Genomic DNA, 25,543 nt, shown 5'->3' with positions numbered 1-25,543 from the left:
TCTACGACGTTGGAAAGTGATGGTCCCTTGCCGTCGCTGTTTACAGTAGGGGATAGTTTGGTGGGGCGCTTTTGGTGCCATTAATGAGCTGTGCTCCCATTACGGCACTGGGAGGGTGTGACATCATGACTTCATTAGATATTGAATGTGCCAGTACCTTACCATCTCTCCTCCTCTGAGAAGAACGATACAAATGTGTCCCAAGGTTAAACCTCCGCTGGGCTCAAACCTCAAGAGTAGAGCAGATGTCTGCCTACTATCATTCTACACACTATTATTAGACTAAATTAGATTTTTTTTTACCAGGGCCTCATCCAAAAGACGTTTCAAATCGGACCCTTTGTCAATGCCTTATTTTTTGATATTTATATTCTTTCTCATATTTGATCTTAGCCGAAATTCATTCTGTTTTCAGATAACACCGTGTTAATCCTCCTGTTAGGATAATCATGGATAATAAAAGTACCAGTCAGCGTCTCTCTTTGGTCGACGGCCCCGCGCTGGTGGTACTACTGGCGTATCGGTGTCTTCCGTTAGCTAGTGCTGACGAGGCATCCGAGTCCGTCCCTTAGCATGGCTAGGCTAACCATGACTAATGCACTCCAGTGTCACTCCGTCCATCAAGCTAGCTCTCCCAGCTCCCGCTTCCCGCTTACCCTCGCGACGCATTCGGGAAGTTTATGACACTCTATACGTGCTGTAATGTATACACTTGCACCTTAATGGACACTATCGACGGCTACTCGGAAGAGTGATGTACGGATCAAATTAATAATTCATGGATATATCTGGGTATGAGTTATGCAGCTTTCTAAAGACTGATCTATGCTTCAGAAGTTGCTTGCTCAGCTCGTCCTTGCATGAAGAGTTTGCGTTGGCCATTATTTCATCTCTTGTAGAACACATTGGCTTGTTTTGTAAATTCAATGTCTGTTGATATATTAATTATGTCCTGAAGGAATTTGACGTTTGAATTTTAACCCAAGATCCATTCTTTAATTTCAAATTCAAACATAACATTGTTAAATTCTTAAAACGCAAAATGTAGACCTCTTGACTGAATGTGAGCAGAGGAGGTTAAGCCTACAAAATATTATATCATCAGTTTTGAGAAAAATATTTTTAAGGCTTACCTGAAAATGTAATACATTCACAATAAGGTTCTATAGTATTATATAATCAGATACATTTTATTACAATATTGGTCAAGTTAATAGCCTACATTATTGAGGTTTAAAACTCTTTAGAATGTTATTACATTTTATGGCATTATTACATTCTGGACATACATTCTGGAAATCATTAGCCTACATTATTGGGTGCTACATTATATAATGGTGAATGAAACGAATTACTAGTTGGTTGAATTTGTCAGTGCGAAAGCAAGCATACTCCTAAATAAGAAAACAACAAAAAAAAACAATGGAAATGGAACAGTCTGTGGTGAATTTGGAATTTGTTTGAACAACCCCTTTAATTTGGTCTCAGAGGAATGCCAGACGGGTACATTTTCTTTGTGTATCTGTGGATTTGGGGATTTCCCCTCGTTAGTGTGTCTGTGTGTTTACATGAGTCTGCCTTTTTTCCAGAATGAGCTGAGAGATAACAGAAAGAGGCCTGTGAGAATGTGTTTGGTCCGGTGTACGTTCATATACCAGGATAATATTCCCATTGTTCTTTCTTCCCTCATATCTTCCTCCTATATTTTATTCATGAAGCCCAGATGCAGCCGCCCGTGGCTCATAATGTCTATCTGAGCTGGCCAGAGGTGTCTGTTTCCCCCACTTCTCCTTCTCACTACTTAAAAAGACATTACTCATCTTGGCCCCGTGGTTTACGGTCCGGCCCGGCTCTCCCTTCAACTCTGCTTTGATTAATCTGGCAGCTATGGAGAGGTGAGCCAGAGGGCTAGCTTAGCCTAGCGTTAGCATTCCTGCTTTTTTTCTTCTTTTTTTTTGCTGCCAGTGACCTCTCATGAAAGTGCTCTTGTCAATCAAGATTGGATAGACATTTCTGGAAGTGGAATGGGGATGCCGAGAAAGAGTGAGGGTAGGATGGAGGGGGGGTAAGCAGGGTAGTCTGTTCCCATAAATATTTTCCCAACGATTTTCCTCAGAGGTAAAATGGCCTCCGTTTGTTAGTGTTAGCGTTAGCGCGCTAGGATAACCTAGTGAGCGTCTCTGTCTGGGAGCTGAACGGAGGCTCCCTGTAATTAGCAGTTCAAACGCAGGAGGTGGGCTGCTAGCGGTCCTGACTGACAGGCTCCCGATGGGCCTCTCGGCCCCGTAATGGAGGCTTCTCACAGACAGCGTCTTGATTTATTTAGCCCCAAATGGAGCACTAAACACAGCTAAACATGGCTAAACACAGATCCCACTGTGTACCTGAGGCCCCCTTGCGATTAATAGTCAGGGCTCTCTCCAAGATGTGTTTGTGGGTGGACTGTGCCATCGTTCTGTGATTTAGGCTTTGCGTGTGTGTGTGTTTTTTTGATAAGCCGAGTTGTGTGTGTGTGTGTTTGAAAGGCAGTCTCTCAGGTGCGATGGGGTGTTTAGGTAGCAGATCAAAGGCCAGAAGGACCTGAGGGTGTTCCTCTGTTTTTCCTCTTGCTTTGACCCCAGGGTATTTAACAGAGGAAGCACACATTTACACATATCAGCTGTCTCTCTCTTTCTCTCTCTGTCTCACTGTCTTTCACTCTCTCTGTCTCTCTCTTACTATCTTTCACTCTCGCTCGCTCTCTCTCTCCCACCCCCTTCTCTCTCTCTCCCCTCTCTCTCTCCTATCTCTCTCTCTCTATCTCTCTCTCTCACACACACACACACACACACTTACACACACACACACATGCGCTAAATGAATGACACATGGAGAGGTCACTGCGGCCTGGTATGTTTTTACTTAGACAAGTTTGTTTATGTAAATGTCTGTCTTATCAATGTGGCTTTCATTCAGGTGACTGACTTGCAAGTGTGTGTACGGGGGCCTGTGATACAACTGAGTGTGTGACATGAGTGTGTGACATGAGTGTGTGACATGTGTGTGTGTGTGGCCCAGGCAAGCTACTCAGTAGATTAGCAGTGTGAGAACCCTTGTTGGTAGACACAGTTCCAAGGCAGAATTGGTCAATAAGATGATACAATAATGAAAATAGCCAGGCAATTTCAATTTTTGTGTCTTGGGTCAGGAGATTGGTCATTACTTTGAGTCAGTGACTGTGTGGGGAGGTGTTGGTGTGTGTGTGTGTGTGTACGTGCTGGCTTGTGTGTGTGTGTGTGTGTGTGTCTGTGCTGCTGTATCATGGGCCATGCACAGCAGGGGAGTGACAGAGAGAGAAGAGGGCGGGGTGTTTGGGGGTTTATCAAAGTGAAATGTGAAATCCCTGAGCCACAGCAAAGACAATCTCTGCCAGTCTGCGCACACACACACACACACACCCACACGCAGACACACACACACACACGCAGACACACACACATACACACACACGCAGACACACACACACACACGCAGACACACACATGCGCAAACACACACACACACAGACACACACACACACGCACAGACACAAACACACACACACACTCCCAGGTGTTTGCCCAAAGGCAGGGCAGACGGCAGGCAGTTGGCTGCTGGAGGTCTGGATGTTTGGGGTGTACAGTACCCTATCTGCTGTACTGTTCTAAGTGTCATGGGGGCGGGTCTGTGGGAGTCAGATTCTGGTGGCCCTTTATTACCAACAAACAGTATGTCTCTCTGTACATCTGCCAATGAAAAGAGGAGAAGAGAGAGGAAGATAGAAGAAAGGAACGCTTTTTCCCCCCTCTCTTTGCCTTTTTTTACTGTTCCTCCTCTCATCTTCTTCCTCGGTGACCACTCAGACATAGCGTAGCAACCTCCGGGATCTGTCAGTCTAGTCTGTCTTTAGACCCCCCCCACCCCCCCACCCCCTCTTAATGGCTTTCTCTCCTGTGCGTTGTACATCTACAGTTTTAACCACAAAGAATCTCGCCAGGTATGCCCCCCCACCACCGCCACCACCCTGCTGCCCCCTCCAGTCCAATCCTTTGGTATTAGGGTCCTGAAGAATGTCATTTCATCTCCCAGCTACGGGGGGCGAGAGGGAGGGACGGAGGCGGGGGGAGAGAGGGGCCTTAGGGACTGCCACAGGGGGCCCCTGCTGCTACGGCGGGTTAGGGCCCTAATCTCCTTGTGTCCGTTGAGTGGCTCTTAACCAGCTGAATGGGGACTGGATTCCACCCTGACTATGGAGCATGCCCACTCCCGCTGGCCTTTTGTCGAGCGTAATCCCAGGTTAGCCAGCGGCTAACGGGATTATGCACGCGGCGTAATTAAAGTGGTACACACGCAGGCTTACTCACTCAGATCAGGCATGCGAGTCAAAACCGGTCACAGGTACACACACACACACACGGTCCCTCATACCTAGACACACACACACACACACACATGAAGGAGGCTGTGAAAATACACACACACGCACGCCCACCATCCTTTCCCCAGATGCTCATTAGCTCCAGTTCCAGAGGGGTCTCCTGGGGACGCCCCACCCTGCAGTGTTTCCTGGGGACTTGCCTGCCCCCCTGTAGCTCTATGCTACTGTTGAAAAACCGAGATTCAAACCTCAGCAGGACTAAACCTGAAATCGCCGTCAAACGACGGCCCCCTCCGTTTGCGGGTCATCAGATGAATGAGCTCAATCCTGGTCTCGTTCATGTTGCGGACATGTCACCGTGCCAAATGTATCGTCAAATCAGATCAGATATTCTTGTCATGTAGAAACATTAGCATGGCTAATAGTCTTCTGTAAGTGTTTCGGAGTATGTTACTCTTTACACATCCTCGGCCACGCATACACTCTGCCAGTGGAGTTACTCTCCTGACACACACTCGCACACACACATCCAGTCTATCTCTGCGTATAGCTTGGTGTGCAGGAAGGAGAAAGCCATTAGAGACAGCAGACTGATGGATAGTGACAGGACTACAGAACAACAACAACACTACCCTCTAGCCAGGACCTTTAACCACAGACAACACACAACCACCCCGCCACTGTCTAGAGACACCCATACACACTCTCTTAATGTCTGTCTCTCTCTCTCTATGTGTGTGTGTGTCTTGGAATGTGTGTGTGTTTTGCTGTGTCTGTCTCTCTGTGTGTGTTTTGCTGTGTCTGTCTCTCTGTGTGTGTTTTGCTGTGTCTGTCTCTCTGTGTGTGTTTTGCTGTGTCTGTCTCTCTGTGTGTGTTTTGCTGTGTCTGTCTCTCTGTGTGTGTTTTGCTGTGTCTGTCTCTCTGTGTGTGTTTTGCTGTGTCTGTCTCTCTGTGTGTGTTTTGCTGTGTGTGTAACCCCCGTCTCTGGGATGAATTAGTGCTGCATATGTTGGCTGTGTCGGCCAAGTTCACGCGACATTTCCCCGCATTTTGATAAATCGACTGATTTACCTTCTATGGCCTCGGCGTATGAATAGTTGTCTGTTCCACACACACACACACACACACTGACACAGGCACACACACACACACTGACACAGGCACACACACACACACTGACACAGGCACACGTCCAGGAGGAAATTTATTTCATGCTACTAATTTATGAGTGATGATCTGAATCCTGTTTGTTAAAGATTTGGCCAAACTGCAAGCAAATAACGGCCGACAGAATGTGTGTGTGTGTGTGTTTATGTGTGTGTTTGTGTTTTGTAGAGCATATGCAAAAATGATTACCGTTGTGAATATTTATTCCCTATGCCTGATGGACATAGGTCCTCTGGCGCGACTTGTGCATGCTTGTATGGAATGCACATTGGTGTTTGTATGTTTTGTGGGAACCTGCTCTCGTGTGTGTGTGTGAGCGTTTGTGTGTGTGTGTGTGGTGCGTGCGTGCGTGCGTGCTCGTGCATGTGCACGTCTGTCTGTGTGTGTGTGTGTGTGTGTGTGTGTGTGTGTGTGGAAGACTGGCCAGCCCTATGACTGATCACCTCTCCCATTGCGCTCTCTCCAAAGTCAACATGTCCTCCCCTCTCTGCTTTCTTTGCCATGTATGTGTCGCTTCCGCCTGCAGACAATGCCCGTTTAATATGATTACACATACTCTGGAATCAGAAGGCTCGCCTACTAAGGCGTGCGTGCGCGCGCGCGCGCGTGTGCGTCGGCATGCGTCTCTACCCGCGACGCCACGGTGCGGATATTTATCTTGTTGCCGTAAAATTCCCAGAGTTCCCCTCATTTTTTTCTCCCCCCCTCCTCCGCCGTGGGCCATTCAAAGGAGACCATTGAGAGAAAAGCAAACAGGCATGGCATGGGCAAACAGAGCCCTGCGTCGCAGGGACATAGCAAGCAAGGGTGTGTGTGTGTGTTTGTTTGTGTGTGTGTTAGAATTTGGGTTCGAGTTTGGGTTTAGGGGTTGAGACTTAATGTGCGCCAATGCATTTGCTGTGTGTTTGTGTCTGTTTATGGCATGTGTGTTAAGATGAGCGAGGAGACAATGCCCCTATTGTGGCGTTTCCAGGATCATTAAAGCTTGAGCCGTCAGGATTTATCATGCTGTGCAACTATGCAATCATCAGATTAGCTGATGCTTTAGCGGTAGTAGCATTTACATTTATGACATAGGTTTTCCTGTAAGCAGTTTGTATCTGAATGGGAACTACCGGCTACAGTTAGCATTAGCTTGTGGCTCGTGGACTGCAGCAGGAGTTGTCTTTGCCAGATGTCCTTAGCTTCAAATTAGTGTCATTTTCACTGGGACCCAGACCAAACCTCTAACTTCAGTCTAATGGTGTGTGTGTGTGTGTGTGTGTACGTGTTAGTGTGTGTATGTCTACCTGCCAAAGGTACACTTGGGCTGTTAAGTCTGGACTGCTTCAAGTGAGTGAAATCTTTTCTCTGATTCCCTCTCCCCCTCGAGTCCCCTCTTTTCCCTCTCTCTCTCTCTCTTTCTTTCTTTCTTTCTTTCTTTCTTTCTTTCTTTCTTTCTTTCTTTCTTTCTTTCTTTCTTTCTTTCTTTCTTTCTTTCTTTCTTTCTCTCTCTCCTTCTCTCTCTCTCCTTCTTTCTCTCTCTCTCTCTCTGTCTCTCTCTCTCTTTCTCTCCCTTTCTTTCTTTCTTTCTCTCTCTCTCTCTCTCTCTCTCTCTCTCTCTCTCTCTCTCTCTCTCTCTCTCTCTCTCTCTCTCTCTCTCTCTCTCTCCCTCCCTCTCTCTCTGTCTTTCTTTCTCTTTCTCTGTCTCTCTCCCTCCCTCTCTCTCTCTCTCTCTCTCTCTGTCTCTCTTCCTCCCTCTCTCTCTCTCCCTCTATCATCCCCATGTCCATTTCCACCAGGCTCTCTTACTTCAATGTCATTCAGTCTCTCCCTCCCTCACTCTACAAAGTAATACCTTGGTTTACATAGGAGGCTATGACTTATTCACTGCACTTAGGCTTGCGATCACGTTTCCTGAAAGTGGACTCTGTTGACATGCTTGTGACCCCTGAAATGGTTCTGGGACAGTCGGTCTCTGCCGGGGCATGTTAGCTGGCCTCTGGTCCACACTGACACACACACACACATTCCTATGATGTACAGAACAATTTGACATTTGTGGGGTTGACGAAGCTGCACTGAACACCTCTACTGTGTCACAGTATTTTCTCTCTGTGTGTGATTTTGTGCGTAATGGTCTTGTGTGTGTGTGTGTGTTATGGTCATCACTGTGTGTGTGTATTATGATCTTCTTTCTGTGTGTGTGTGTTGTGGTCTTCTGTGTGTGTGTGTTGTGGTCTTGTGTGGGTGTTACTGTCTTCTCTGTGTGTGTGTTATGATCTTCTTTCTGTGTGTGTGTGTTGTGGTCTTGTGTGTGTGTGTGTGTGTGTGTGTGTGTGTGTGGGTGTTACTGTCTTCTCTGTGTGTTTGTGTGTGTGTGTTATGATCTTCTTTCTGTGTGTGTGTGTTGTGGTCATGTGTGTGTGTGTGTGTGTTATGATCTTCTTTCTGTGTGTGTGTGTTGTGGTCTTGTGTGTGTGTGTGTGTGTGTGTGTGTGTGGGTGTTACTGTCTTCTCTGTGTGTTTGTGTGTGTGTGTTATGATCTTCTTTCTGTGTGTGTGTGTTGTGGTCTTGTGTGTGTGTTACTGTTTCTCTGTGTGTGTGTTTGGGTTCCCTCTCTGTCTTTGTTTGATGCTAATTTGTAGCCAGGCTCAGCAGTGTTGTGTCTGCAAGAGATTGGATGTCTTTGTTTTTGTCTCTTGCACAAACAGCTGCCTGTTTGACAGCTGTTTGTGCAAGCTGCCTTCCCTACCCTACTGTCTCTACTGGGAGGTGCACCATATCGTTTTTGTGGGGTTGTGTGTTGCGTTGTGTTGCGTTGCGTAGGCCTTGGTGCGTGGTTACTATGTGTATGATTATGTGTGTGTGTGTGTGTGCGTTTGTGTGTGCGTTTGTGTGTGTGCTGCCTGGGAGGTGAGTTTGAGCTGTTAATGACAGACCAGAGGAGTGTGTGTGGACTGAAATGAGTAGAAAGGAAGGCCTCTGTGTGATTAGAGGCCCACAGTTAGACTGGGAGAGACTAAATATGGAAGCCTTGGACGGACAGAGACGCTGTCCTACACACACACGCGCACGCACACACACGCGCGCGCATACACGCACACAAAAATGCACAGCTACTTGCTAAAAGGTCGAATGTCAGTTTTGCAAAACACGAATGGTGGTTTTCAGTATTACTTTTGCTCCAGTGTACTTAACGGCAGTCAGAATGTTCCAGCGTCAGTGATATATATATATATATATACATCCGTATGCATATACTGTATATATGCATATGTCATTCACACATATGCACACCCACACACGTGTCTCAACCCGTGGTGTTCCCTCTAATCACAGATGTTATCAAAATGAACCCTTCAGGTGAACTTCTGCCACAAACGATGAACTTCTCCTCTTCCGCAAAGCCAAGAACACTGGAGCGAAGGGAGAATTCTCTGCCGTGTGTCCGGGTGTGTGTGTGTGTGTGACTGGATGTGTCAGGACGGATCAGTGTGTCTTGGTTCAAAGTGTGTGTCTCGAGCAGGGCGTGTGTTGCGCACTGGGGAGGAAGCGCGCGCGTTTGTCGGCGTGTCGGTTTGATCTTTGACCCTCAACAGCACACTGCACAGCTGTTTGAGAGTACTTGATGAAGGGCGGACGTGTTGTCAGTTGCCCGGGAGAGTGTGTGCTATAGAAAGACCCCCCCCGCCTCCGTCCGCCCCCAGCCTCGTCCCCTCCAGGGGAGGATAGCCCTGTGTTCCATCACCCGGTCTGACCTGACGCACACACACGCGCTCACACACACCGACCTACTTGTACACACACACACACACGCACGGAGCATGTGTGCGGCCCTTGTTCAAACTGAAAGTGCTCAACCTCTCCATTTATACCCTACGAGACCGTTTTAATCTCACGTGAAGCCAAGTCAATATATGCATAGTATCCATGTTTGGGATTGATCCTGCCTTGAGGCCTGCTAGCATGGCGGCTCCGCTCCTCTATCTACCCCGGGCCCGTCATCGTCACCATCACAGCACATACACTTCAGGAAGACTGTTTGGGCCTGGAATTGTCAATGACTTGCAATGATGCTGATCATGTTGAACATTTTGAAGTGGGCCTGGGGCTACTGCAGCCTGCACCTCGCCTGAGTGTTCATCCCAGGTTGGGTGTCACTTAGGCAGGCACGGGTCTCTTATTTAGTCTCCCTGTTTGGGTTTGGACCACCCTAAAGTCAGGAAGGGGAGTAACCACTGACCTTGGTTTTCTTAGAGAGAGGGGCTGTGTGTGTGTGTGTGTGTGCGGGTACCCCCCATGCATCTGAGCGTTTCTGCACGTTCCAAACACACACACGCATACACACACACACACACACACGAGTGTTGAACCAACACTCACACAACACAAAACCAACCAATCCCACCACACACACACACACCTCTCCATGCTCCATCCAAGTGAAAACAAAAGTGAAGTCACATGGTCTTTGACGGAGCGGTGGCTCATAAATCACCCTGAGATGTTTTACTGCCTGTCCAGAGAACACGGCGATCATCCATAAAACCCCTGCCAGGCAGCAGACGGGTCAAAGGTGCTGGTGTCAGACCAGCCTCACCCTCTCCTCATGTCTCCTGTACCAGTACAGAGGAACACCCATCTGACCTGAGATCTGAGCTCCGATACTCAACCTCACAGCTAGTAGGATGGCCCTAATAGGCAGCATTTTGTGCGTAATTGCAATAGTACATAGTGTGCAAGTGCAGCTGCCCAAAGTATAAAAAAAAGTTCAAAATGCTGCATAACGCCATGGTAGCCGTACGTCCCATGTAGTCCCTCTTTGATGACATCATGAATCCCCCGGGCCTGGAAGTGATGAGGTGTTAAAAGAGTGGCGCGATGCAGATCCCTTCATATCGATCCAAGAAAAAGTCGGACAGCAGAAACCAGATATGCGCAAAGGCCGAAACCAGACCTCCTATACTGTCGAGTGCGATGTAGAATGATGTAAAGCCATACGTTGTTCTGTAATGCTCATGGACCGAGCGTTCAAGCTTTAGACTTGAGCTACTCAAATGATGTGATTACTATTGTTTTCCCAAACAGACTTTCTTCCCCCCCCCCCAGAGTGTGTTTGGGGAATGAGGATGGATGGAGAGAGGGAGGGAGGGAGGGAGGGAGGGAGGGAGGGAGGGAGAGAGGGAGGGAGGGAGTGCACAGACGCACGTGGAGATGGGCGACCGGCTGTGAAAGCAGAGCGGAGGCGGAGGGCGGGAGAGAGGAGGAGGGTAGCTTTATCTTGGCTGTGCGGTTTGGAGCCTTTCACCAGAGCTGATAACCCATCTCAGGTTGCCCCCCCCCACCCCCCCCCCCCCCCTCCCCTCCCCCCCCTCTCCCTGTGTGGGTGAGGCCAGATACTATCCTTTTACTCTTCTCTTTTTGTCTTTCTGAAGACCCCGCCGGGCCTTCTGTAAACAAAGCCTGACTGACTGTCTCTCTCTCTCTCACTCCCCCTTTCTCTCTGACTGTCTCTACCTCTCTCACCATTTCTCCCTCTTTCTCCTTCCTTCCCTCTCTCTCTCTCCCTCTCTCTCTCTCTCTCTCTCTCTCTCTTGTCTTTCTCGCTATCTATCTCCCTCATTTTCTCTCTCTTTTGTTCTTATCAGACCAGTGAAGACAGTGTTATCTCACTTAGCTGTTCCGCTACCGAGACGGCAGACAAAAGCGGTTACTGTCCATCAGTCCGTCCATCGGCTAGCCAGATGCTAATCAAGCTAAGTCGCGCTCCCCTCTGGGGCAGAGCATACCGTGTGTGTGTGTGTGTGTGTGTGTGAGGGAGGGAGGGAGGGAGCAAGGAGGAGAGAGTACTTGAGCCTCCTAAACCTTGTCTTACAGGTGGATCAAACAAACATGAAACACAGCATGTTCTTTCAGCTTGTTTGTACTGTTTTGTAGTTCTTTTTTGTATATAAATGGTTTTCAGCTAACCTTACACAGCACTCTCGATAGATATATTGAAGGAAATGGGCCCTGAGATTCTGGCCATGGTTAAAACTTGTGTTTAATTGGCTTTTTAATGATAACTTGGAAAGAGTGAGACTGTTACTACTGTACATACTGATGAATGATTACTCTCATCCACAACACACACAGCATTTTAAACTACTACTCATTTATTAATAGAGCTGAAAAGAAACACACGTGGATACACACACACACACACACACACATAGTGACCTTTAAAAGACTATTAATCTACTAATGGAGGTCTACTTGGACAGGGTGAACAACATGGCGCTATGTCGACAACCTGACTTTTCTGTGAACTTCCTGTTTGAACCCCCTCCCTTTCAACTCCCTCTTTCCATCACTCCTCTCTCTCGCTCCCTCTCTTCATGCCCCCCCGAATCCTACCCCCCCCCCACACACACACACACACACCATTTCTCTCGTTCCTTTTCCATCCCGATCCCTCTTTTCTGTGTCTCCTGTTGGGCCTATCAGTGTGTCCTCTCCCTCGTCTCTCCGGACCCCCTGAGCGAGCGGCAGAAGTTCTGCCACGTAGCTCTGCCAAACAAACCACTGTCATTTTCCATCCAAAGAGATGGCGCACTGCCCTGTGTGTGTGTGTGTGTGTGTTATGAAACACACACATATGGGTGGTGTGTAAGTGGTTTGGAGTGTGTCCATGCTACTTGCTGTGGCCAACTGAGCAGGAAGTGTCTAATCTACCGGCTAAACTGAGCGTGCACTTACGCACCCGCGCACACACACCCACACAGAGACACACACACCCACACAGAGACACACACACACCCACACAGAGACACACACACACCCACACAGAGACACACACACACACCCACACAGAGACACACACACACCCACAGAGACACACACACACCCACACAGAGACACACACACACCCACACAGAGACACACACACACCCACAGAGACACACACACACCCACACAGAGACACACACACACCCACACAGAGACACACACACACCCACACAGAGACACACACACACCCACAGAGACACACACACACCCACACAGAGACACACACACACCCACACAGAGACACACACACACCCACACAGAGACACACACACACCCACAGAGACACACACACACCCACACAGAGACACACACACACCCACACAGAGACACACACACACACACACAGAGACACACACACACCCACACAGAGACACACACACACCCACAGAGACACACACACACCCACACAGAGACACACACACACCCACACAGAGACACACACACACACACAGAGACACACACACACCCACACAGAGACACACACACACACACACACAGAGACACACACACCCACACAGAGACACACACACACCCACACAGAGACACACACACACAGAGACACACACACCCACACAGAGACACACACACACACACACACACACACAGAGACACACACACACACACACAGAGACGTGCACACACACCCACACAGAGACGTGCACACACACACACACACACACACAGAGACGTGCACACACACACACACGTACGAATGCATATACACACAGAGACACACACACACACAGACAGACAGACAGACACACGTGCACTTCTTTCTTGTCACACTGTGGTCACAAAGTACATACAAATCAAAAATGTTCCGGACGATCTTTCACTCTCTTGGAAAACATATATTTTCCTGGATTCCTTCCTTCGCTAACCAAATGAATATTATGCGGAGTGGAGGTTTCAACATGACCCCCCCCCCCCATCAACTCTTTGGTAAAACACTGTATTTCAAGGTTCAACTCGAACCTACTACAACCCTTCATGATCCATCACACAGGCTGTAGAGGCTAAAATTACACTGGTGTATACCGAGACCTGTTTATGTTTATGTGTGTGCACGTCCTAGCTCACTGGTGTGTTCGCCCACTGCGGGGGTAACCCGTGTTTGTGTGTCTGCGTGCGTGCACGTTCGTGCACACTGATGTGTGTCATTTTGCATGTGTAGCTTGTGTGTGTGTGTTTTCCTGCACACTGTAGTGTGTATGTGTGTGTGTCTTTCTGTTTTTCTGCCCCTCTGTCTGTGGTTTTTGGGACTCCAGGAATACCCAGTTTCCTGGGCCAGTCTGGTAACAGCAGTGTTTGGTCTGGGTCATGCTAGCAGACTGAGGTGTTCAGTATTTTTAGCCGGGGTGGAATGGCAGTCATCCTCACCCCCCGGGGGGGCGAGGGGGGTGGGGGGGAGAGATGCTGGGTGCCCCTTAACGGGCCTGATGGGGGGAGTGTTGTCGTGGCAGCAGGTTGGAAAAGGACGCCTTAGCGTGTCATCTCTGCTCCTCCATAGCTAGGTTACACGCACACACAGTCACACACACACGGTCACACACACACAGTCACACACAGACACATGGTACTAGAGAGCAGTAGAGAGAAGGTGTGGGAAGGTTTGTTTGTAGCACGGCCGGCTCCCGACGCACTGGGCTACACGCTAACCCCGCTCTCTGCTGACGGAGGTCACAGCGAGGCCAGGTACCTCCACACAGGGGTTACCCCAGAGGTCACCCCAGGGGTTACCCTAGTAACCCCCCCCCCCCCGATCATCCACAGTGGAACCCTGGCCATGTGACTGTGTGGCGGCGTGTGTGTGAGGGATTGTGTGTTCTGGATGTTGCGTGTGTGTGTGTAGATTTTTCGGGGGGCTAAATGTGCCTTTGTGTTCCCCTCAGCTGGCATCAATCAGCGCTACGTTGGGCCCCGCACAATAAGGCCCTTGACTAGGACCTCCATTTAGCTTGGCAGGGCGGCCCTTTTTATCAATACACACCAATCTTTACCACCAAATTCCCCCTTTGAAAGTGCCTTTTGCTCGGGAGAGGGGGGGGGGGGGGGGTTCTCAGCGTTTGTTTAACGTCGGGCTGAGTGACACGGTTGCCAAGGGAGATGGCGTGGAAGGGGGGGGGGGGGGGGGTTGAGTGAAGTGAGGTACTCTCTGGGGTTTGTGGGTAAGGGGAGATTCTGTGTTTGGGTTAGCGTGCCTGGGGTTTTACCTGTGTGTGTGTGTACGTACGTTTGTGCGCATAAATTGAGTATAACAGTTTCGGTTTCTGTTCACTGTGAAAAGTGTGACATTTTCATTGGAAAAACCTATTGTCAAATAGCCCAGGTCATTGTGCTCCTCTTGTCCTTTCTGTGACTCTCTCTCTCTCTCTCTCTCTCTCTCTCTCCTCTCTCTCTCTCTCTCTCTCTCTCTCTCTCTCTCTCTCTCTCTCTCTCTCTCTCTCTCTCGCCCTCTCCTGTTCCCATCCATCTCTCTCCGTCACCACTCCTTCATGTGGTTCCAGCCCAGAGTGGAGGGATTGACACCCCTTCCTCCCTCCCCTGCTCAGGTTCAGCTCTCAGACCACACCTAATGGTTCAGCCCCCCCTCCGCCCCCCCCCCCCCCCCCCCCCCACTCACCTCCCTCCTCCGACAGGATGTCCTCTGCGTTTGGAGAGTTCTCGTCTGGTCTCTCTCTCTCTCCCCCTTTTCTCTCAGTCTCTCCCTGGTCTCTCTCCTCAGGCCCACCTCTCACCCTTTCGCTATCGCTTACCGTACTCACAACATCAGAGTGACCCAAACATACATTAACTCTAACACCCCCCCCCCCCCCTCCCCCAGGTGATCGCCCTGGCGGACGCGGCGGAGGACAACAGGGCCCTCCTGGAGCGGGCCTTCTCGCGCCTGCGGAGCGCCAGCCACCTGCTGATCCTGCTGGTGACCCTGTGGCAGGGCCTGGGCCCCGAGCAGAGCAGCATCCTGGAGGCCACGCTGCTGCCCCTGCTGCACGACACGCCCCAGCTGGTACACACACACACACACACGGTGTCGATCGTACGCATCCGGAAACATGCACACACGCAGACACGCACAAACATACAGACACGCGAAAAACCACACGCAACCACACACACGTGCTCGCGCACACTCGGGCACAAACCGCTCACAGCGACGCGCACTCCTACTGTGTTACACATCATTTGGACGCGCACTCAAACACTGCACACTAATTCCCCCTCTCCAAAAATGGTCAAGAAAAGGACACCTAAACACAGGTACTAACACAGGGCTGTCATCCCCTAGTGATAAGATGCACACGCACGCACAGACTAACAAACACATGACCTGTCTCCACATCTGTCTCCTGCATGCTCAGCCCCCCCCCCCCCCCCCTCCCCTCCCTCAGCAGAGTAAACACTGTGCAGCTCCCTGGGGCTACTCTAAAACCCCTAAGTGGTCCACCTCCCTGTAGAACACACACACACAGTCACACACACACACACTCACACACACACACACACTCTCACACACACACACACACACACACACTCACTCACTCACAGGTGCCACTCAGCACTCCCTGTCGGCCTCACCGCTGGGTGTGTGTAAGGTGTGTGTGACAGAGGGACAGAGACAGGGTCCCCATACATTGACCTTCTGATGACCTTAGAGGTGGTCGACCCTCCATCCCAGTGGAATACAACAGGGATCCCCACCTACGAAAGACAACCTGCAGGGTTTAAATATGGCCGACTGTGTCAGAGGGGCACTGGGGCTCCACTGAGGGGCCGTGTGAGATGGGTGTGTGTTAGAGAGAGTGTGTGTGTGTGTGTGTTAGAGAGTGTGTGTGTGGCGGGGGGGGAGGGGGGAGGGCAGGGGGAGATGTCCTGGTAGTGATTCTAAATGTCAAATAAACAGGCGTGTTGAGAGAGCCCTCTGACACGCTGGCAGAACCCTGCCTGCATGGAGACCCAAGGGACAACCCCCCCCCCGGTGTGTGTGTGTGTGTGTGGGGGGGGGGGGGGGTAGTGTAGTTGTGTGTTGGTGTGTGCGTGTAGTTGTGGAGTAGTTGTGTGTGTGTGTGGGAGTTTGGGTAGTTGTGTATGTGTGTGTGTGTGAATGGCAGGGGTAGTTGTGTGTGTGGGGTGATATGATCAAAGAGAGTGTGTCATTATCACTCAGACTGTTTCTATTCAGAGCTCGCTCCATTAACCCAGTTTCACACCAAATTACTCCTGTCTCCTCTGGAGGGGGGAATGGAATACGCACTGTATGTCACACACACACACACGCATGCATCTATTGATATAGAGCATTACACACACACACATTTTGCCAGCAGCTCGGAATAGACTGCACCTGAAAGGGCTTCAGAGCCCCCCAGAGTAAGACGGTGTCGGTGTACTGTGTGTGTGCGTGTGTTTCCGTGTGTTTGTTGTAGCGGTTGCTCTTGTGAATGGGATTAAGTTAATGAAAGGTAATTAGGGTCATGCTCGCTGCATTACCACAGACATGAGGAAAGGGTTATTTTAGAAAGACGCACTCCTACGACACCAATGCGGAGGGATTACCTACCCGTGTAGATGGAGTCAGACAGGCTTCTTTTAGAAAATTGCACACGCGTGTCTGTGAGTTTAGATGTGTGTGTGTGTGTGTGTGAGCAAATACATTTGAGTTGATGGATGGAATGTGCACGCTTTTGTGCGCAAGAGAGGGAGAGACGTCTTAGCCCATAGTCCTCCGTATCAAAGGTGCGGGTCAAGAGCCCGCGTCACCTTTCCGCCCCGGCCAGCGCGTGACCTTCGACCTCTGGCGTAATCCTCGGCGGCGAGGGTCGTCCCAGGTGAGCGTGAAGCCTCCTTCTCCTCGCTGAAGTTCCCTTCAATGGAATTCCTCGGGGATAAATACCTGGGAATGCTGACAGGATTCCGAGCTGGCTTGTCCGCCGCGCGGGCAGGAGTGGTGGGTGGGATTAGAAAACCAAACCGTCGGTGGATTAGGGAGAAGAGTCAAGGAGAGGAGGCCACTTAGCACTATTGACACACGTCCACTGAACCTTCCTGCCCCCGAGTCCTAAAACGACAACAGAAGATCGAGAGGCGCGAGTAATGGAGTTAAACACGGAGTCGAATAGATGAATACCAGCACGTTAACTCTAGAACAGTGGTTCCCAACCCTGGTCCTCGGGAACCACTGTTCTGCAGGTCTCTAGACGTTACCCTGCTCCAGCACACCTGGTTCTTAGGAAGGGTCGATAAGCCTGCCAACGACCAACGTCATTTTAATCAGGTGTGTTGGAGCAGGGAAACTTCTAGAACCCGCAGAACGGTGGGTCCTGAGGACCAGGGTTGAAGACCTGGAGGAGAAAACAGGATGAGAAGGAGGGATGACGGAAGACGTGGCAGGACAGTGACGCTCCTCGGCCGAAGGAGAAAGGAGTGGGACGTGGGAGGACTGGAGGGATGGAGGGATGAGGGAAGAAAAGGGTTTATGTGATTGGCTTTTTTTGCTTCGGTAGAGAAATGGCCGTCAGGAAGGAGAAAGAGGAGGAGAGGAGGAGTGTCACAGGAAACCCATGTCTTTGGTAATTGACGGGGAGCTCGTTTAGCTTGGCCCGACCAGCTAGACCGGTGCAGCCAACCAGAACGCTCGCCTGCTACCTTCTCTCTCTCTCGCTCTCTTTCTCTGTCTATCTGTTTCCTCTCTTTCTTTATCCTTCTGTCTCACTCTCCCATTTCTCTTGTACTCTCTCTCTCTCTCCCCCCCTTCTCTTTCTCTCCTCTCCGCTGGACTCTGAATAGAGCTGCTGACTTCATCTGACCCTGTTCTATTCCTGCACCTTGTTCTCTCTAATGTTTACATTACTTCAACTTTCAGGAACCCATACCACCTCTCCTCCTCGCGTCTTGCTCCATCATCTTCTCCATAATTATCCCTCCTGTCAAATTCCAGTCTGAAGCTTTATTGCCTCGACATGAAACGAGCGCTTGTCTCGGTAGCGGCACGTGAAACGATATCAAACACCTCAGTGGACCGAGAGGATGAGTGAGATGAATTAAATGTTTAAAACGTTTAGGGAAAACATATGTTGTCATCATACAATACCTGTCAAATGTTTGGAAACACCTAGGTTTTTTATCAGTTTTAGAGACACATGCATCTGTTTTTCATTGTTTGAATTCAAAGCACTCAATCAATCACTCAATCGTGGACTGTAGGGCATTTATCCTACATGAATATAACGTTAGCATGCTCTCCATATATAGCCTAAAATGACAATAAATAAATAAATAAATAAATAGAAAAGCTTTTTGTATAAATATCTGTACATTTTGGTCAAAGTACATCTTCATACCATTAAATTACCTAGTTTGTTGCATATAAAGAATAGAAACACACATGTGTCTTTCCAAAACATCACTCTCAATCAAGCCTCTACAAAAAAAAAAATATTTCGACATTCGGTGACATAGCCAAGGAATCCTGCTCTCCCGGCGCCGGGCCGACCGCACATCACGCTGCTCTGACCAGGAGAACCGGCCCAACATTGAAATGACTTCCCCAGTCGTCTGAGAGACGGCTGTCTGGATCACTGCAGTCTGTTGGAATAGGCTCCTCTCCCGCAGCATCCCCATGACACTACATCCTGACATCACAGGCTGCCCCCCCCCCCTCCCCCCCAGGGACCCTCCCCTCTGACCTCCTCAACAGCCTTCCAGCTTCTGGAAAGTTCAGAAATCCGATTTAAAGGAGCTTTTTTTGTGTGTCGGGGAGGAGGAGGGGGGGGAATTCAAATGGTCTGGTCAGAGTGGACCGGCTACGTTGCCAAGGAAGTGGAAGGAGATGTTCTCCCTGCTGCCGTCCACCCGTATACTGCCTTGTTGGGCCACCAATCCAAACCGCACCAGGGCTCAACATTAAAAAAATTGGGCACTGGCCCCACCGGGCCAGTGGGTTTGAATCTTACTGGCCCCAAGAACATTTTTACTGGTCCCCCCTCCAAAAGTTGTAATTTATCATTGTTACAACAAAACCAAAGACTTTTATAAGTTGTGTTATTCTGTTAAAATGTTTAACCATTTATTAAACACATCCTGGATATAAAAGTAACAACAATGAAATCACATTTCTAGTGATTAAAAAGGTAATAGTCAGCAAAACAATTGACTTTTAACCTTAAAAATGCCGTGCTCTCTTCCCTGCTGACCATGCAGCCATCTCTGCACAACTCTGTCTGACAGAAACTGAAACCTTTGGTCCGTCAATGCTAATATATAAAAGCTTCCATAGCATTTCATCAGTATGATACTAAGCTCTCAGGTCGAGGCTCTCTCTCTCTCTCTCTCTATCTCTCTCTCCCTCCCTCCTACCTGTCTCCTCCCTGTCTCTCCCTCCACCCTTCTCACTCCCTCCTACCTCTCTCCTCCCTGTCTCTCTCTCTCCCTCCTACCTGTCTCCTTCCTGTCTCTCCTCCACCCTTCTCACTCCCTCCTACCTCTCTCCTCCCTGTCTCTCTCTCCCTCCTACCTCTCTCCTCCCTGTCTCTCTCTCCCTCCTACCTGTTTCCTCCCTGTCTCTCCCTCCACCCTCTCCCTCCCTCACTTCCCTCCTTCCTGTCACTCGCCCACATCGACACACAAACACTCTCTCCCATACCTCGTCCTCCTCTACCTCTCCCTGCTCTCTCGTTTCAGTCTCTCTTTCTTTCTGTCTGTCTCAATACATCCCTCTCTATATCTCTCTATCTCCCTCTCTATTTACCCCCCCCCCCCCCCCCCCCCCCCTGCCAGTGAATCGGGGCCATCTCTGTCGTCACCCCTCCAGGGCTTATTACCTGTCATTAGGGCTCATTAGGGCCTATCACAGTGGCGGCAGGGGACACTAGGGGCGGGCACCTGTCAACACCCACAGGCATCCTACTCTGAGAGATGGACCGTGTGTGTGTGTGTGTGTGTCACCGAAAGACTGTGATCCTGTTGTCAGGATAGGTCAGTGCATGTGTATTTGTGTGGTATGGTAGCTCAGTAGGTGTGTGTGTGTGTGTTTGTGTTGGGTCATTGGGACAGTAAGTGGGTGGGTGTGCGAGTCTTCAGAGGAGATGGCCAGACAAGATCCCCCTCTCTTTCCGAGACAGATGAGAAGAGTGAGGGATTATTGGACGGTTTCACCACTGAATAGTTCTCATAATTGGCTTGTCTATCAAATTACATTGTATCTGGTGTGTGTGTGTGTCCGTGCGCGCGTTTTACATTTTCGTCATTGTTAACGGAAGTGTATGTCGGCCAGATATACTCTCTCACACTGAACCAGCACTGACATGTCTGTAGTGCAGGTGTGTGTCCTCTGTGTGTGTGTGTGTCCTCTGTGTGTGTGTGTGTGTGTGTGTGTGTGAGAGAGAGAGAGAGAGAGAGAGAGAGAGAGAGAGAGAGAGAGAGAGAGAGAGAGAGAGAGAGAGAGAGAGAGACTGAGGGAGACTGAGGGAGGAAGAGAGAGAGACTGAGGGAGACTGAGGGAGGAAGAGAGAGAGACTGAACGGGGAGAGTGTGTGTGTGTCCCTCCTGTGGGAGAGTCAGCCGGTGTGTTTAGACTAGCTGGGGACCGGACAGACTGATGAGACAGTAGCGGGGTATACACACCGTCTGAGGGCCCGCCAGGTATCCAGGAAACAGACCACACCACCCCAGCACAGCCACTAGGGGCACTGTTACACCCCGTGGAGGGTTAGCAGGCACCTCTTTATAGAGTAGCATGGGGGGGGGATTCCAACCAATATAGAAGTTTAGTAGCTTCAGACGTATGCAATCTAAGATAGTCATGGAATTATATAAATCTGCATATTTAACTGACCTCCCTATCTGTCCTTTAACTAACTCCTATGTCTTTCACTCCCCCCCCCCTCCCCAGGGTTGGGAGGAGAGCGTGGACGCAGCCGTGTCCCACCTCCTGCGGACCTGCCTGTCGCGGAGCCCCAAGGACCAGGCCCTGTCCCTGGCCTCCTCCCAGCTGACCATGCCCCGGGACACCGCGCGCCTCAAGAAGCACATCACCCTGCTGTGCGACCGCCTGGCCAAGGGGGGGCGCCTGTCCCTGTCCTCCGAGGCCAACGCGCCCACGCCGCTCCTGCTGCCAGGTGTGTGTGTGTGGGGTGTGTGTGTGTGTGTGTGTGTGGGGGGTGTGTGTGTGTGTGTGTGTGTGTGTGTGGGGTGTGTGTGTTTTGGCCTCTTCTCTGGTGTTCCAGGGATGACCACACTCATCCCTAGCTGGGAGAAAGCCTCATAAACCGGACGCCTCAGTAAAAGATTTTAGGATGCAGCCCATTCCTATGGCGGGTTATAGCCTTAACACACAGACACACGCACACACTCACACACTTATAATATTCTCTGTCCTGTAGGGTTAACTTGCCTGTGTCACCATCTACAACTGATTAATTCAGTCATTAACTTCTGTGTGTGTGTCATACACACACACATACACACACACATACACACACACATACACACACACTTACAAACCCACCCAAACTCTCCCCCAGACACATGTGCAAACACACACTTCCACTCTCTGTCCCACACAGGTGGACTAATAGACACATTAATGGACACAGAGGCTGTTGTGTTAGCCAGTTAGCCCAGCCTAATGAATATGGATCTAGGCAAGGAAACATAAACAGGGGCTTCCAGCACCTTCTCTCAGGCTGTAGTACTCTGGATTAGAGCTTCACACATTCACAGTCTCTGGCAGGAGACGAGGGTGCAGATCAAATCAGAAGCCAATTTATTACAATTTCTAATATAACCCCTCTTGTTTTTTGTTTTTTACAAGTAATGTCACAGAGGGTTTCATATAGACCCATAGAACTGCCCCTCAGCCAACCTAAACCCTCAAGGAAGCTCAAACTGTCAAACTCCCAGGAAAACTCATTGAGGAAAAATGGAAGAACCCTTGGGAGGACCATAGGCTTAACATATTCATGCATCTTGAGGAAAGAATATTTGTCGAGTTTTGACAGGTGAAGTGTGTGTGTGTGTGTTTCTGAGGCTGTGTGAGTGTTGTTTGGTGTAATTCCTGGTGTGGGCGACAACACTGATGGATGAAAATGCTGAGGTTAAAATGATGGTTTTGGCAGGCTGTAGGGCCTGCTGAACATACGACACACAGGAACTGCATCTAGAACTTTATCAGCAGGAAGGTTTTTGGTAATGTGTGTGTGTATGTGTGTGTGTGTGCCTGCATGGTCGCAATCACGTGCATGCGTGTGTGTTTGACAGATACATGGATGGAATGGGATGCCGTCCGATCTCCCTCCTTCCTTCACCTTTGGTCTGACGCCAACACACACACACGCACACACACACGCACATGCACATACACAGTCCTGTCAGTCTTTATGTAAACAGTAATTTGTTACCAAACCCAAAGATGTTGCTTTTTCAATCGGCTGTAAACGCACAAGTTGTTTACGTTTCCAACAACACCGGCGGCAACCGTCGCCCCCGACACACACAAACGCACACATGCACACGCACACCCACCGACGCACACAAACACTACGAGACACGTACACACTAACAAACACATACTAGACACACACAAACCAGCCCCGCTTCATGGTCCAGCAGGAGACCCTGCTGTGTGTTTGTCTTGGCACATTAGAAGGTGTGTGTTTGTAAGACTGGGAGTGAAAGGCTTATGTGTACACATACACACACACATCATTGTGGGTGGGGTGGGTGAGGAATGGAGAAGCGAAGAAAAACGAGTGAATCTCTGTTTTTCTCTACCGCTGTGTGCGTTTGTGTGTGTTTGTGTGTGGACGTAAATGAAATCATGTGAGATTTATTGGTGGATTATAACATCCATGTTGAACCTCCCGAACACACTTTCACTCCCTTGTAGGACCCACCAGGTTCCCTCCAAAATGAGTCACTTCCTGTCCTCTCTCCTCTCGTCCCCCTGTCCCCCTCCCTGTCTCCCTTCCTGTCCCCCTCCCTGTCCCCCTCCCTGTCCCCCTCCCTGTCCCCCTTCCTGTCCCCCTCCCTGTCCCCCTCCCTGTCCCCCTCCCTGTCCCCCTTCCTGTCCCCCTCCATGTCTCCCTCCATGTCTCCCTCCCTGCCTTACCTTGCTCACCCCTCCCCCTCTCCTCACCTGACCCTGTGTCTTCCACGGATTACATCATCTTGGGCGTCACAGTCCGTTTCTACAGCTGCTCTTGGCCCATGCTACCAAACACTCCTGAACGAGCGCTCACACACACACACACACACACACACACACACACACACACACACACACACACACACACACACACACATGGTACCACCGACAGCTGTTATCTGCCTCATGTTTGAAACACAGATGTACACACACACACAGTCAGTATCACCTACAGCTGCTTTTGGCTACACGTTGTAAACACACGCAGACACACCCAACCCACACACACACCCCGTCTGCACAACACCTGATGCTATCAGTACAGTGTCAGTCGTGTTTATCACACGGTTTTCATTACTCATATCACTGTTAGCGTTGCTCTGTCATTAGGTCACATGGTGAGCTTTTCTGTGTGTGTGTGTGTGTGTGTGTGCCTCTCTCCGACCCTCCCTGTCCTGTATTTTCCAGTGGATGTCAGTGTCTATGGGACTTCCTGCGAGCGCGTCCACAGGAAGTGTGGACTTGGCCAGCATGTGGATCAGTTTACTCAGATAGGTCTCGTACCAAGAGGTCCAGGGGATCGTCAAATGCTCCAGGCACAAGGAAAACCCTTTGGGAACTTCCTCACACAGTTTACCAAGAAGTCGGTGAGACCTGCTCCACCATGTGGGCAAAATCATTAAATAATGGAGTATTTTGACTGGTCCCTATGACCAATCAGGTGCCTGATGGTACAAACGGAGGTTGCGTGAAAAGAAATGGGTAGCGATGGGAGAGATTAAGGCCGAATCCCAATCCTCCCCCTTACCTTTTCCCCTTACCGCTTCCCCTTAGTTTTGCGCGTTCCCGTGAGAGCTAGTGGTGTCCCAATACTCTTTTTGAGCTAGGGGAAGGGCTAAGACTAAGGGGTATACACCCCTTAAAACCAAGTAAGATCGGGAGCTTGCTTGAAACCTAGGGCTATGTGAATCCTGCGCGACCGGCAACAATGGCGGCCAGATCATCCAGAGAGTCCGATACATGTAATATTTTCGTCTTAAATAATGGATAAGAAAATTATGACAGTCTTGTTTTGTGTTAAACACAGTCCTGAACATATATGTTTGCAACCATTTTCCAAATCGAAACGTTTCTAAAAATCGCTAGTTTGGTACGCTAATACGACAGTGTTGAATTGCACAACAGTCCCGCATTTCTCTGACCAGCATGTCTACAGTTTTAAGTAAACTCCATTAGCAGCTAATTTAGTTTAATATCAGTGCATCACATACTTGCTTTGGAGATATCGATACGTGCTAGATGACGTCCCTGTAACCAAGTGGCGTCCCATTTCCTAGGGCTATGTAGCCCTTACCCCTTACTTTCGAGGGCCAAGGGTAAGGGGTAAATTAAGGGGAAGGGGTAAGGGGGAGTATTGGGAATTGGCCTAAGATGACCTACATTCCCGGAGGCAAAAATCTGATTGGTGGAGCTCAACATCCCCCGCACATTGCAACTGCATGTGAGGATTAGCCCCGGCTCTCTTCGTGAGAAAAACACCTCTGTAATTCGAAGCCAGGTTTGATGACTATTCATTGGTTTGGAGGTAGAGTAGAAGCAGGACCATCCAGCACCTCAGATATGTACGGCACGCACAATATATTTCCGACATTGTAAACGTCTGTCAATGTGCAGACGGCATTTATGCATTTATAAACAAATGAGCTTGATTTGTCGATTTGGCATTTATTCAAATGGCTGTTTTGGCATTCAGTGCCGTTGTAGGAGAGATCAGGGATGTGGGAGGAGGAGAGGAAGTGACCTAACCTGCACTGTCTCCATGGCAGACTGGGGGATCTCCACAGAACTGCACCTGAGGCAGCACCACAAGCCTCACAGAGCCTCACAGAGCGTCAGCCGTGAGACGGACTGGGAGACCACAGAGAGAGAGAGAGAGAGAGAGAGAGAGAGAGAGAGAGAGAGAGAGAGAGAGAGAGAGAGAGAGAGACGGCACCGTCTCACTGCTCATTTCAGCCGCTTCATATACTGT

General features: G+C 49.7%; 1 protein-coding gene across 1 annotated transcript in view; it reads left to right on the top strand.

Annotated features, from left to right (window-relative positions):
- Nucleotides 1-24,161, top strand: part of bbs9 (Bardet-Biedl syndrome 9) — a gene marked incomplete at its 3' end in the record, with an annotated part of 57,407 nt that extends 33,246 nt beyond the window's left edge. Inside the window, 3 exon segments of the mRNA XM_047051368.1 lie at nt 15,199-15,381; nt 21,262-21,487; nt 23,983-24,161. Coding sequence (XP_046907324.1) covers nt 15,199-15,381; nt 21,262-21,487; nt 23,983-24,161 — 588 coding nt within the window.
- Nucleotides 24,162-25,543: the final 1,382 nt, after the last annotated feature.

Source organism: Hypomesus transpacificus, unplaced genomic scaffold (assembly GCF_021917145.1).
Source record: "Hypomesus transpacificus isolate Combined female unplaced genomic scaffold, fHypTra1 scaffold_149, whole genome shotgun sequence".
Classification (NCBI taxonomy): Eukaryota; Metazoa; Chordata; class Actinopteri; order Osmeriformes; family Osmeridae; genus Hypomesus; species Hypomesus transpacificus.
The sequence above is the reverse complement of the archived record's forward strand: the minus strand, read 5'-3'. Positions and strand labels throughout refer to the sequence as shown.